This window comes from Rousettus aegyptiacus, unplaced genomic scaffold (genome assembly GCF_014176215.1).
Source record: "Rousettus aegyptiacus isolate mRouAeg1 unplaced genomic scaffold, mRouAeg1.p scaffold_m13_p_6, whole genome shotgun sequence".
Taxonomy (NCBI): domain Eukaryota; kingdom Metazoa; phylum Chordata; class Mammalia; order Chiroptera; family Pteropodidae; genus Rousettus; species Rousettus aegyptiacus.
The window spans coordinates 42,453,399-42,466,975 of NW_023416309.1; the positions used below are offsets into that span (position 1 = coordinate 42,453,399).

General features: G+C 37.9%; 1 protein-coding gene and 1 pseudogene across 1 annotated transcript in view; one reads left to right on the top strand and one right to left on the bottom strand.

The window, feature by feature from the left end:
* Positions 1–13,577, top strand: part of CFAP58 (cilia and flagella associated protein 58) — a 129,882-nt gene that overhangs the window by 93,736 nt on the left and 22,569 nt on the right. Inside the window, exon 18 of the mRNA XM_036223399.1 lies at positions 3,569–3,653. Within this exon, the coding sequence (XP_036079292.1) occupies positions 3,569–3,629 (61 nt within the window). The 3' untranslated portion in view covers positions 3,630–3,653. The remainder of the gene's footprint in view (positions 1–3,568; positions 3,654–13,577) is intronic.
* On the bottom strand, positions 3,917–4,035 carry LOC118604727 (annotated as a pseudogene).

A 13,577-nucleotide genomic window follows, 5' to 3' on the forward strand; every position in this document is an offset into this window, starting at 1 on the left:
GAGAGCAACATCTCTGCCTTTTCTTGGTCTTGTGAGGGAAAGTTTGAGTCTTTCATCATGAAGCATGAGGTTAGCTCTAAGATTTTCATAGATACCTTTTATTAGACTAAGGAAGCTCCCTTCTATTTATTATTTGCTAGAGTTTTTCATCATGCCTGGATATGGAATTTTATTAATGCTTTTTCTGCATGTATTGATATGATCATATGTCTTTTTCTCTTTTTTGTTGACATTGTGAATTACTTTGATCCTTAAATATTAAACCAACTTTGCAATCTTTGGGTAAATGCCACTTGGTCACAGCATGTCATTTTTATAAATTGTTGAGTTCGATTTGCCAATATTTTGTTTAGTACTTTTACAACTATATTCATGAGGATTATTGGTCTGTACTTTTCTTATAATGTCTTTGTCTGGTTTTGGTATCAAGGTTATGATGGCCTTGTAAACTGAATTGGAAAATGCTCCATCTCTGCTATTTCCTGAAACACTTTGTGTAGAATTGGTATTATTTCTACCTTAAAAATTTGATATAATTTGACAATAAAGTCATCTGAAATGACAATTTTTCTTATGGGAAGGTTTTAAATAGATACAGGGCTATTCAGATTTTCGACTTCATCTTTTGTTGCTTTTGATAATTTATGTCTCTCAAGGAATTTATGTATTTCATATAAGTCATTGAACTTATTGACAAAGTTGTTCAAAATATTCTTTTACTACCCTTGACATTGCTAGAATCTGAACAGATGTTCTCTCTTTTTTTTTTCTTTATGAAAGTCTAGGTAGGAGTTTATCAATAAAATTCTATTAGTATTTCCAAAGAACTAGCTTTTTGATTTCATTAATTTTTTTCCACTGTCAGTTTTTTTTTCATTGATTTCTGTCCTAAAACTTAGCATTTTTTTCTTCTACTTACTTTGGATTAAATTTTCTCTTCTTCTTATAGTTTATTAAAGTAATTGATTTTAGTTCTTTCCTTTAAAAAAAAATATAGCCATTAAAGCTATATTAAGATTTTCTTTCAATACATCCACACATTTTAATATGTATGTTTTCATTATTATTTGGTTTAACTACTTTCTACTTTTTTTTGACTCATGGGCTGTTTAGAATCATGTTTTTAAATTTCCAAATATTAGGTGCTTTTCCAGATATCTTTTTGTTACTGATTTTTAATTTAATTCTGTTGTCGTCAGAGAACATATCCTATATGCTTTGAATCATTCCAAATTTGAGACTGTTTTATAGGCCATGATATGGACTATCTTGGTGCTTGTTCTTTGTGTACTGGAAAAGAATGTCCTTTGCTTTTGTCGGGTGTACTGTTATATAAATGTCAATTTAATCAAGTTAGTTGCTAGTGTTTTTCAAGTATTCTAAATTTTTACTGATTATCTGTCTACTTATTCTATTAATTACTGAGTGGAGTGTCAAATCTCCAGATATGATTGCAGCTTTGTCTATTTATCTTTTGCTGTTTTCTGTTTTTGCTTCATATATTTTGAAGCTTTGAAATTAGTGCATAGACATTTAGGATTATGTCTTCTTGATGAATTGACCCTTTTATTATTATGAAATATCTCTCTTGATTCCTGGTAATATTGTTTGTCTCAAAGTCTACTTCATCTAATATTAATATAGTCACTCTAGCTTTATCATTATTAGTGTTTTCATATTGTATCTTTTCATATTCTTTTACTTTTAAGCTATTGATATCCTTACATTAAATTTATTCATTGTAGACAAAATATAGTTGGATATTACTTTTTTCTTTTAAGCTCAGTATGGCAATCTTCGCCTTATAATTGGAGGGATTACGTCAATTACATTACATATAATTACTAGTATTATTTAGCTGTTTATTTACTGTTTGTCCCACCCATTCATTGTTCCTCTTTTCCAGTCTGCTTTTATATTGAAAAATTTCCCCAACTTTATTGAGGTATAATTGGCAAATAAATTGTAAGATATTTGTAAACATACAATGGGATGATTCGATATACAAATACATTATGAAAGGATTCCCCCCTTTGAGTTAATTAACATATTTACCTTTTTTTGAGGGGGATGAGAACGCTTAAGTTATACACCGAGCAAATTTCAATTATTCAATACAGTATTATCAACCACAGTCGCCATGTAACACATTGAATCCTTAGATTTTATTCACTTTATAACTAAAAGTTTGTTCCCTTTTACCAGCCTCTCCTTTGTTGTTCTGGTTTGCATTATTTCTGATTATAAGTCTGCAGTATTCTTATCTTTGCTTCACTAAATTTAATGTGCCCTTTGCTTTACAAAATTTGTCCTTTAAAACTGATTTTTAGGATTATAATGTGCTTTGGTGTGGTTTTCTTTATGTTTATCCTGCTTGGGAGTCATTGAGAGTCTTACATCTGTAGGCTTACCACTTTAATAAAGTTTGGAAAAAAATTAGCTATCATTTCTTCAAAAAAAATTTTTGTACATACCCTCCTCCTGACATTCCTTTTACTTTTATATTAAGCAGTTTGATAGTATCTTATAAGTCATTGATTCCTCTATTTTCAGTCTTTTTGTTGTTTTGTGATCTACTTTGCATAGTTTATATTGCTGTGTCTTAATGTTTTCCTAATAATTCCTTATGCAGTGTTTAACTATGATTAAACCCCATTCGATAATTTTTTTTTTATTTCTGATATTATGTTTTCCAGCTTTAGAAGCTTAATTTGCTTAATTTTTATATCTTCTCTCTCTCCTCTCTATGTTCATGCTTTCCTTCATATCTATGGGCATATTTACCACATTTTTTTGAAATCCCTGACTACTAATTATATCATCTTTGTAATTTTTAGCTATTCCTATCGACTGAATTTTTCTCCTGGTTTGGGTCACCTTTTTCTGCATCTTTGAATATCTGGTAATTTTTTATTGGATGTTAGATATTGTGAGTGTTATACTATTGAATGTCTAGATTTTGTTGTTTTCCTTTAAAGAGTAAGCAAGTTTGTTTTGATAGATAGTTAAATTGCTTGTAGATTACATTAGAGGCTTATTCAAAAATTTTTAAACTTCGACTTATTTTTAGAATTACAGAAAAGTTTCAAGAATACTATAAGGAATTCATTGATACTCTTCACCTAGATTATCCAATTTTTATATTTTTACTACATTTGCTTTATTCATTTATCTCTTGTTTTCTGAACCCATTTAAGAGTAAGTTGTAGAGATGATCTCTCTTTATCCCTAAATACTTCAGAATATATTTTATAAAAATAAGGAACTCTATTACACAACTCCAATAAAATCAACCTCAGAAAATTAACAGTATAACGAATTAACATTTAATTAATGTTTAAGTCTATACAAACTTTAGTATAGACTTTATTGAGATTTTACAACTTGTCTCATTTATGTTCTCCATAGCAAATGAAAACCCAAATAGCATATGTTACATTCAATTGTCATTTCTCTTTAGACCTCTTTAATCTGGAACAGATCTTGAGTCTTTGTATTTCATGATATTGGAGGTTATTTTTCAAACTTAGTTCAATTTCGTTTAATGTTTTCTTATGGTTACATTTAGGTCATACACTTTTGGCAGAAATATCACAGAAATGATGCTGAGTTCTCAATACGGATGCTGAGTACTCAATATCAGGAGGCAGATGGTAAGTCTCATTAACGACCATGTTAAGTTTGATAGTTTGCTTAAGGTGTGATATTGCTCATGTTTTTTTTTACTGTAAATTTACTCTTCAACCCATTGTAACTAATAAATATCTAGTAGGTAAATAATTTGAGCCTACGTCAATATTCTTTTCTCAATTTTACCCACTAGTTTTAGCACTATTGATGATTCTTTCTTGAATCAACAGAAATTGTAATATTTTGGCAAATGGTGATTTTCTTATTCATTTTTTTTTTTTTTTAATGCCTAAAGCACCTGGTATTCCTAGGTGGTCTCCCATTCAAGTACTAACCAGGCCCGACCCTGCTTAGCTTCCAGGATGAGACGAGATTGGGCACATTCAGGGTGGCGTGGCCATAGACCTTATTTTATAATTTTGAAGCAGGACAGGGCAAATTTCCCCAAGTTGGTGGAGGGAAACCAAGCCCTGCACCGAGAGAAGAGAGTCATTTGGTGGAGAATGTAGAAATAATTCAACACGCATGCCAAAGTTAGAGTTGAAAGGAAAGTTTATTAGAAAAGGGGTAACACCCCACAGAGTGTAGACTCCTCTCAGAGGCAGAGAGTGAGAGAGACAGTGAGAGGGACAGAGTAAAAAGTACCTAGAGAAAAACAGAGGGACGGTGAGAGGGACAGTGAGAGGAGCCAAAAGTGCCTTGGAAAGGCAGTGGGAGAGAGAGACAGAGAGTAAAGGCATAGCGAGGGACCCTGAGTGTTCCAGGAATTCAGTTCATATGTCATTCTTAGTTCCCATTTCCTTCGATATGGACATACAGTGAGGAAAGAGAAGGGTAAGTAGTGCGAAAGGTAAGAATATGTAGAGTGAAAGGCCTGCTGGCAGTTCCCAGCCTTTAATCCATAGATTCCAGCATGGTTTTAGCCATATGGATGACTCTCTTGGTTCCTGTTTTCCCTTTCACAGGTGTGAGGAATGGATCGTTATTAATCCCAGTAGTAATCTTCCTTTGTTATGAAGGTGTCTTCCTGGCCTGGCTGCAGGGCTCATCAGCATATTGCAGTCTCTGAATGTAGCTTGACTACCATTTTTAGTTCTCTCGCCTCCTCCCTACATTAATTTCTTCCCCATTTATTAGCTGGCTCTTTACTGGTGGGAAGAATGTTTTCCTCCTTCCTTCCTTCCTTCCTCCCTCCCCTTCCTTCCTTCCTTCCTTCCTTCCTCTCCTCTCCTCTCCTCTCCTCTCCTCTCCTCTCCTCTCCTCTCCTCTCCTCTCCTCTCCTCTCCTCTCCTCTCCTCTCCTCTCCTCTCCTCCTCGTCCTCCTCTTGCTGCTGCTGCTGCTGCTGCTGCTGCTGCTGCTGCTGCTCCTCCTCCTCCTCCTCCTCCTCCTCCTCCTCCTCCTCCTCCTCCTCCTCCTCCTCCTCCTCCTCCTCCTCCTCCTCATCCTCCTCTTCTTCTTATTATTCTTCTTCTTCTTCTTCTTCTTCTTCTTTCTTCTTTCTTCTCTTTCTTTCCTTTCTCCCTAATATTTGTATTTTCTAAGGTATTCGTACAAACAATATAGCTGTAATAAGTATGAAAACTGAAAAAATGAACAAGAAGGTAGAACCTGAGCCCTTTGACAAATCTACTGTTTCCATTAAGATTTCTCATTTAATTATACAATGACAATTGAAAGAATATTAAGTCAACAGTTTTGGATTTCAACTGTACATATTTATTGTGCTAAGCACTTTAGGAAATGTAAAAATGTCCTTGTACATTTTAGAATTTTTGAGTTTTTCTCCTCTTCACTTTTTAATTCTTTATATATCTTTACCCAGCTACCCATTCTTCCTTTCACTCTGTCAAGCAAGGGAGCATGTCTCTGCTTTTCTCTAAGGTTAATTCTTTCATCTTTGCCACAACCCTTTTATGTCTCATGGAATCTTGTAAGTAGATAGGATCGCATAGGGGTTAAGACCACACAGGTTTGGGGACTAGATGGATTTTCAGATTTGAAAACAAGGGCTTTCAATTATAGATCTTTGATCTCAGGCATTTTAAGTCACCTCTCCAGCCTTTGGACTCTCATTTGTAAAATGGACATAATATCAGTACCCATCTCATAGAATTGTTATGAGGATTATGGGAGACCACATGTGATTATTTGCACAGTACCTAGCAGATAGTAAGTGCCCAATAAATGTCACCTTTAATTATTATTATCTGAAAGTCATCTCCTTGCTCCTCATAATAGCCTAGAAAGTTCTAAAATATTATTCTAAGCAGTCAGATGAATGGATAATAAACATCATGAAAACTACTTAACTGCTGCGTGAATGGATCTGGTCAAGAATCCTCCCTGGACTGTGAGGCTTTCTATTATGCTCTTTAAATAGGTTTTAGAAGATTGAATGGCTATTGAAGTATATCATGCCAATTCCATCTCTTTCACCTACGTGATTAGTCTTTTTTTACACTTAATTTGAAATAATGCCAGGAACTCTTTCCTCTAGTTTCAAAATAACACTGTTTTCTTCTATTTAAATGAAGAGAATGCCTCTTCCTTTTTCCCACTGTGGTGATGCAAGGCAACTTAACATGTGTAACAATAACAGTAATAACCACCATCACAAAGGCTTTTAAAAACCCTTTGAAAAAGTCCATACCACACCCCAGAATCATTGAGAGAGGAACCTACATCCACAAACCTGGTTGCACATGGGAATCACTTGGGGGAACTTTCAAAAATACTGATATAGGATTTCATTGGCTCTGGTGTGATGTGAGCAAGGAATATTTTAACGTCCCCTGGTGGTTCTGATGTCCAGCCGGGCTCGAGAATGGCTCCTTTACACACAGTATCTCCTCCTTGAGAGAAGCCCCTCTTCAGACTCACAGAGCCTCACTGGTGAGAGAGGAAAGCAGCTTGCTGCATCATGGAGCTTGATTTTCAGAGGCAGAATTTGAACTGATATGCTTCTTTGCCTACTCCTGTCGTGCCTCTCATCTCAACACAGGTTTTCTTCAATCTCTGATGGAAACACAAGCTCCCAGCCATCCCATTCTCATACTGCTCAAAATGACCCAGTATTTATCCCTTCTTTTCCTGATCGTGCCCTCCGAACTCTGATATATGAGCAGTTTCAAACCTTTTATTCCGAATGGAATTTTCCCTTCTTCCTGCCCTTGCCCTAGTGGAGACTTGGCTCGCTCCCTTGCAGCCCTCGTGAGTGGAGACTTTTTCTTTCTTAAGTCTCACATGCTCCGTGCTCTTCAGGCTGAGCATACTAAGTAGGTGTCCTCCTCTGCATTTCTACTTTAATTCCTATTATTTTCTCCTTCAAAATATCCGTATGTTTGAAGTCGGACTAACCAGCTATATCAGTCACCAACCCTTCGAATTTTATTCATTTACATGCCCCCCTCCTAGACGCTCTCTTCATGCCCTAAAGGTCTTAGCTCGGGGCTCACTATTGTGTGTTTTTCATGCCTACTCCTCTCACTGCTTCTGGGGACCTCAGCAACTATGTAGATGACTCATGCAGTGCCCTGGGCTCTTAGTCCCTGAGTTCCTCACTTCTCACAACTTCTATTCCCTTCCACTTCAGGTTGTCCTCTAATAATTCTACCTGTCTTGAAATCTAGATTTTAAATATTTTTCTTCCTATTCTTCCGGATGATATGCTCTGAGGTAACCAACTGTTGCAAACAAGAAAAGCGGTTACTGAAATAAGACTGTTGAACGTGTTTGTGTCTTTCCACAAGGCCAGGTTTATGGAGTGGAACCTTCTCGGATAAACCAATCAGGTACCCACGCAGATTGACATGTAGCACGCAGAGAGAGGGAATGTACAGAGTCTTACACGACAGAGCGAAGGGATAAAAGTCCTTAGCGTCTCCACAGAGAGCTCTGTTGACTGGCCGTGTGGAAAGCTGCTCATTGGTCCCAAGCCAGTGGCTATGATAGCTCATTAGGTCAGAATCTTCTGTCTGTGACGCTATCGGTTAGGCCTGAGCATTGTCTCTCTCAGGTGTTCAGCCTACATGGACCTTACAAGGTGGGATCCTCATGCTTATCAGCTCCTTAAGATGGGGCTGATGATTCTGTGGGTTTGACAGGTCAGGTTACACCCTAAGGGCATTCCCATTGTGTGCCAGTTGACATTACTGGCAGTCATCATGGCTCCCATGGAGTCCGTTTTGTAAAGACCAGCGAGTCCTCCTTTCTTTATGCTCAATACACCGATGCAGTAGTTTTCCAACATCACTGGGCCCTTCAAAACTTAGACTCCATGACTTTATCACTATTCATGTCTTTTCTTCCTTTTCCTCCTTACATGGCTTAGATTTTTATGGCCTGCAATTACTATTCTGCTCTGCTGTAATTGACTGTCCAGGCTCCCAGCGTGAGTGTGCTCCATCTGTCATCTTTTTACTGCCCTTCCCCAGCCCTTCTGACTTATAACTTATGGCCCGTTTATACTTTATTGAGGGAAGCCATAATCTCCCCACCAACAAATCTAGAAATCCACTTGGAACTTTGCCTGTCTTCGCTTTCCTCCCATTAAGAGGTGAGATGTGTCCGCATGTCTATTAAAGGCCAACCTCTCTCCTGGTGCTCTGGAGCCCATCTCCTCAGTTTCCTGAGACCTCGTGGTTTCAGCAAGTCTCATTACTTCTCTCCTGCATCATCAGTCTGTCCTGCTCTGTAGGATCCTTCTCATTAACTTAGAGGTATTTATTAACACGACCATTAAAAACCACCAACAATCTTCCTTGGTTTTACATCCTTCTTCAGCTCTTACCTCAATTTCTCTTCTTTCTTTTCCAGAAAATCTTCTTGAACCCATACTCTATCCTTGGTCCCAGTCACTCTTCAACTTTCTCCAGTCTAGCTTTAGTCCCCAGCCACACCTTGGAAAGCCTCAAGTCAGTAGAATGTTTCCTGTCCTAATCTTAGGCAACACTCAACAAAAACCGTCTGATGTTTTTCTTGTGATTAGATTGGAGTTCATTTCGAGGGGAAGGATACCGTAGACATGAGGTGCCCTATTAAGCCCTTTATATCAAGAGGCATATGATCGCCACATGACATCACAGGCAATGTTCACCTTTATCATGTGGTTAAGTTAGTGTTTGTCAGGTTCCGCCACTGTAAAATTACTATTTTTCCCTTTCCATACTGTTCTTTGGAAGTGAGTTACTAATTCTAGTGCAACCTCAACCTGTGAAGGTTTGGTAGTAATTAAGTTCCACTAAGGAAAATATTTTTTATCGCAATTTTCGGATAAATAAATTGAGAATCAGAGTGGATAAGTGAATTTCCTAAGGCCACACATAGATGTATGACTAATGATGTCAGCTAATTACCTAGGTAAGCTCCAGGTGAATGCAAATATATGCTTTCAGCAAGACACTTAACCATTTCTGCAAGCTAGTGTGTAGGACTGTAAAAATAAAAAAGGGATCCCAAACAACATTTGTCATTGTCATCTAACCACACACCTCTAGTTCAAAGAAGAGAAAGTTTAAGAAAAGCAGATTCCAACATGTTCTCTAGCTTCAATCTGGCTTTCAGACGAGTTTCATTTGGCCCACATGGTATTTAAAGTTATCTTCTGACTTGCTTATCAGCATTCAAAAACTGGCAAATTGCACATACAAATCCAGATTTCATGTGTCTCTTGGAAATTAGAAAGATCTGGACCTTCATTTATCTATAAAAATAGTCACGTAGAGCCAAGTCACTGCTGGTCCCCTTGAATGAGTCATACTTTGGTTCCCCTCAGTCCTACAAACCTTCCTGGTGTGACTTTTGGCTTTTGTGGCTGTTTGTGTCCAACATTCCTGCTGATTAGATTGGTGTCTCCAGGGGTCACCTAGTTAGAAGGGGAGCTGATGTAGTCTCTGGAGCCCCTTAGAATGGAACCAGTAGCAACAACCCAAGTTGTAGGAGGTAGGCTCTTGCATATGTGTGGCAGCAAATGTAAGTCTGCAGCTGTTTGCAACCTGGCAGTGCAACAGATTACCTTAGATATGGTGATTGTCTCTCCAACTGAGGTGTATTTAAGGAGAGGAAGAAGGCCATGAATCAGGCTATCAAAAGCAACAGGATTTGTGCCCCAGAGAAAGCCCAGAGCTAGCGCGTTGGAAGAAGCACTCCCAACTCAAACATTATGTAACCCTGTTTTCCTGAAGAATCAATAAACTTAATGGAATGGCGATTCTACTTATAAATGAGTGATTATACCTTATAACTGATTATATGAGGAAGACCACATTAAATCTCCCAACTTAAAAAAATACGGGAAGCAAAAACTAAAGTGAACCGACACAAGTATGTAAGCTCCAAGGATGGTGAGAAACAGGGTAGAGATGTAGGGAGAAAATTGGGTCATGAGAGAAGGTAACTTGTGTTTTGTTTCACATGGAGAGAGGGTTGCGAGCCATGATGGAATGATCTAGTTATATGAGTAGAGTGCTTATGGCTAAGCAAACTGCATGCCTGGATTTTATTTTCTGATTGAACAGTCTTGGCTTTCTTGTAATAAAAGGAAAGCCAGGTGTTATATAAATTTCTACAACCTCATCTTAACACAACCTGCTAAAGATGGTGTTTCAATCTTTTTCATTGGGGGCAGGGTCTTATGTCGACTAATGGTAGTGTGGTTTTTGGTTTAGGTAGTTAAATACGTGAGTGCTAGCTGTCTAGTTTGTGACCATCTGAGCTTGTTTCATATTTGCCTTGAGTTTCAGGGTCAGCTTTGGCTGCCTTGCCGGTGTTACACATATTTATATTGTTACAGAAAGTCAAGTGGTTTGTTATAAAACTGTTTATGTTTACAGATGTGAAGATTTGCTTGTGGAAGCATTTTGCCTCTGATTTTTTTCTTCTATGATGAGGCCTTGGAAAAATCAATTGGAAATTGTTTTGGGACATCGTGTTAGCAAATCAAGACAGGTAAAGCATCCTGTCTATCAGGTTGGTTTATTACTCTAATGGTGATACAGACATTAATCTCTTTGGTGCAAGCGATGTTTGATATGAGCAAGAAATGCTTGTAGCAGCTAATTATATTTTCCTGTATTAATTACCATGTTAAGTGACAGTTTTGTTCACACCTTGTTGTTTTTGTTAAGGAGAAAGCAAAAGGACAATTTCGTGCCATTCTCTGAAAATTTAGAACAGGAATCTTGGCTCTTGTTCTTAACAGATTTTAGATTGAAATAAGAAAAGGAGAGAACGATTCCACTTGTGCTTGGTAGCTTAATGGGAAAAAAAATTAATGACTTTCATCTTATTTGGGCTCAAACGCCTACCTGAGATATGATTTGAAATGAGTTCCCTCTTCTCGACCCCCTTTGTTGAAGACCTGGAGAGTTATCGATATCCCTAGTGACAAAGAGCGTCGCTCAGTACAACCTGACACAGGTGCTGCTTTCTCCAGAGAACCATCATGTGTCGTCTTAACTTCTATAGATTTAAACAGGATTTATACTTCATAAACCCAAGTGTGTTTCCAAATCCTCTTGTTATTGTGAGGAGCAACAACAGAGAAGCTGTACCCTTAGTAAGCCAGTCTTGTTTTCTAAACCTCTAAGGAAAGATTTGTGCTTTGCCTGGTCTGAGCATTAGAAAAAAAAATAAACCCATTTCGGCCGTCACCCTTCCTAGCAAGCAGGATCTGAGAACAGGCCCTGGGGCCCTGTAACTTTCCAGGCATTGCTACGAAGGCCCCGGCAGAGATGCCAGAGTGAATTTGTCACTACCTCTTCTTTTTTAAAGTCAGCAGCAACTTATGTTTATGTTTGTCTTTCTGGGATGTTGGTGTGTCATGCTGTTATCCAGTCAGAGACATTTTTACTATTTCCGTATAGGATTTATAAACACAGCATTTATTTCCCTGCTGACGTTTAGAGTTCCATTTTAGAATTATGTCCACTTGACTCTTCAGGAAATTTCCTCTGAAGAGGTTGTATTTTAAGCCAGAAATGGCCAAGCCTGTCCAGAATCCATGGCTCATCTGCTAATTCCTATGCAGTGGAAGAAGGGCTCTTTAAGTTAAATTGATTTTACTCTTTCAGAGTTAACTCTACCTTCTGTGTTTCATTTTTGTTGGAGTTTTTCTCACTTAGCATCCCTCTCCATTGCCTGCATATTAATATCTAGTCGATGCGGAAAATGTGGCACTTGAACACTGCACAAGCTTATCATATGTGTGGTGCCCGTGGGCGTGCACCTTGTATGCAGATACCATTGGGGGTTATTACAAAAGGTGCATAGGGGTAAGGGAAGCAGGTATGGGATGGAGACAAGACAGACTTGGGGTAAGCTCTAGCTCTTCCAATTACTAATTTTATTCATTAATTCCCCACCTTCAAAACTCATAGGGGACTACTTGAAATAGTATGTATAAACGATAGAGGAATAGTCATATAACGTAATAGTAAATGTTAGTTTATTTCTGACTAAGAGCTGTTTTCCTTGGTAAATAGATTCGGAGTCCATGTGAATATTATGTATGTAGCTTGGTGTTCAATTATTTAACAGTTTCACATCTGAGAAGCACCAACATCCTTTTAAAATGGTATTCCTTATTCGATCACAATCCTACCTCTTCCAAGATGAGCCTGGATATAAAAGTCGAAAATACTTTTGACCAACATATATGTCTATTGCCATACTTGGGTGACAAAAGACTCCATGAAAAGTTCTGTACTATACCAAGGTACTTTGATCCTATTCAAAATATTGAGGTCTAAGTTTAAGCCATTTCAAAGGTCTGATAATTTCCACTTTTATTGCCAACACAGAAATGGCTCTTTATGGAGGCCCTGACCCCAGCTGGGACATTTCTGCTGCTGTTCACAGGAAGAGCACTTTCTTTTATGCTCGGCGTAGGTGGTCACTGATTCCATCAAGGGACCACCCTTTCATGGAGATGACAGAAAATGCACTGGCTGCTAATGAGTAACAGCTCTGTGGCCAGTGGCAAATGTGTCCAGCCATCACAGGGCTATCATGAGAAGGCAAATTCTTTCATCCTCCAGGGCGTTGATGCCACCTTCACATTTTGCCTAGGAGGCTGATGGTTGGGCCAGCACCTGGTAAACAGATTTCCATGTCCAAGACTCAGAAATGACTTGATAAGCTGGCAAGGCTGAGTATTATTCTTATGGAAAGGCACAGCCACTGTGTGTTCAAGATGTCATCCTGTTCTCTTCTTAGTAGCAAATTGGATTTGGGAAACCAGTTCAAGTCCCAAGAGAGTTGCTTGGTGCATATAGAATCAGAGTAATGAGATTGAGAAGCTTTTAGCATTATTTTTTTTTCATTTTAAAAATTATACATGCTGTACATTTTCATTGTGGAAAGATTAGAAAACATGATATACAATAAGAGGTACTAGGAGTCATACACACCACTTAGAGATAACTATTGTTAATATTTTGGTGTGTAGCCTTATGTACTTTTTAATGCATCCTTACTGAGACTTGCAGACTCTAGGGCTCGAAAATGATTTGTTCTTTTAGAAACTTAGAGCCCCATAAGAGCAATTATTTTTCATATTTTATTTTGAGCATGGGCAAGAAGGAGAAAAACTTGTTCCTGTAAAACTAATACTTTTCCTAGATAAATGGCTGGCTAACTAGTTGACTGGATGGATGAATAGATTAATGAAATATTTGGAATGAAAATATCTTAAGTTAACCAGTACGGTGCATTTTGAAGTTGGATAGATTTCTTTGGGTAGGTAGGATTTTGTCTGGTAGCATCCTGTCCTTAGGGGAAACTCCTCTCCCCCTACTTGATGTGATCTGGTTAATTGTCAAATGTGCTGTGTGTCCAGTATCTCCAGATCTTCTAGACACAGGGGTGAGCATATGACCCAGTGTGAGGAAATCGTTTTCTTAAAACCCCTTAAATACCACGATGGGTCCAGCAGTGGGCAAATGATCCA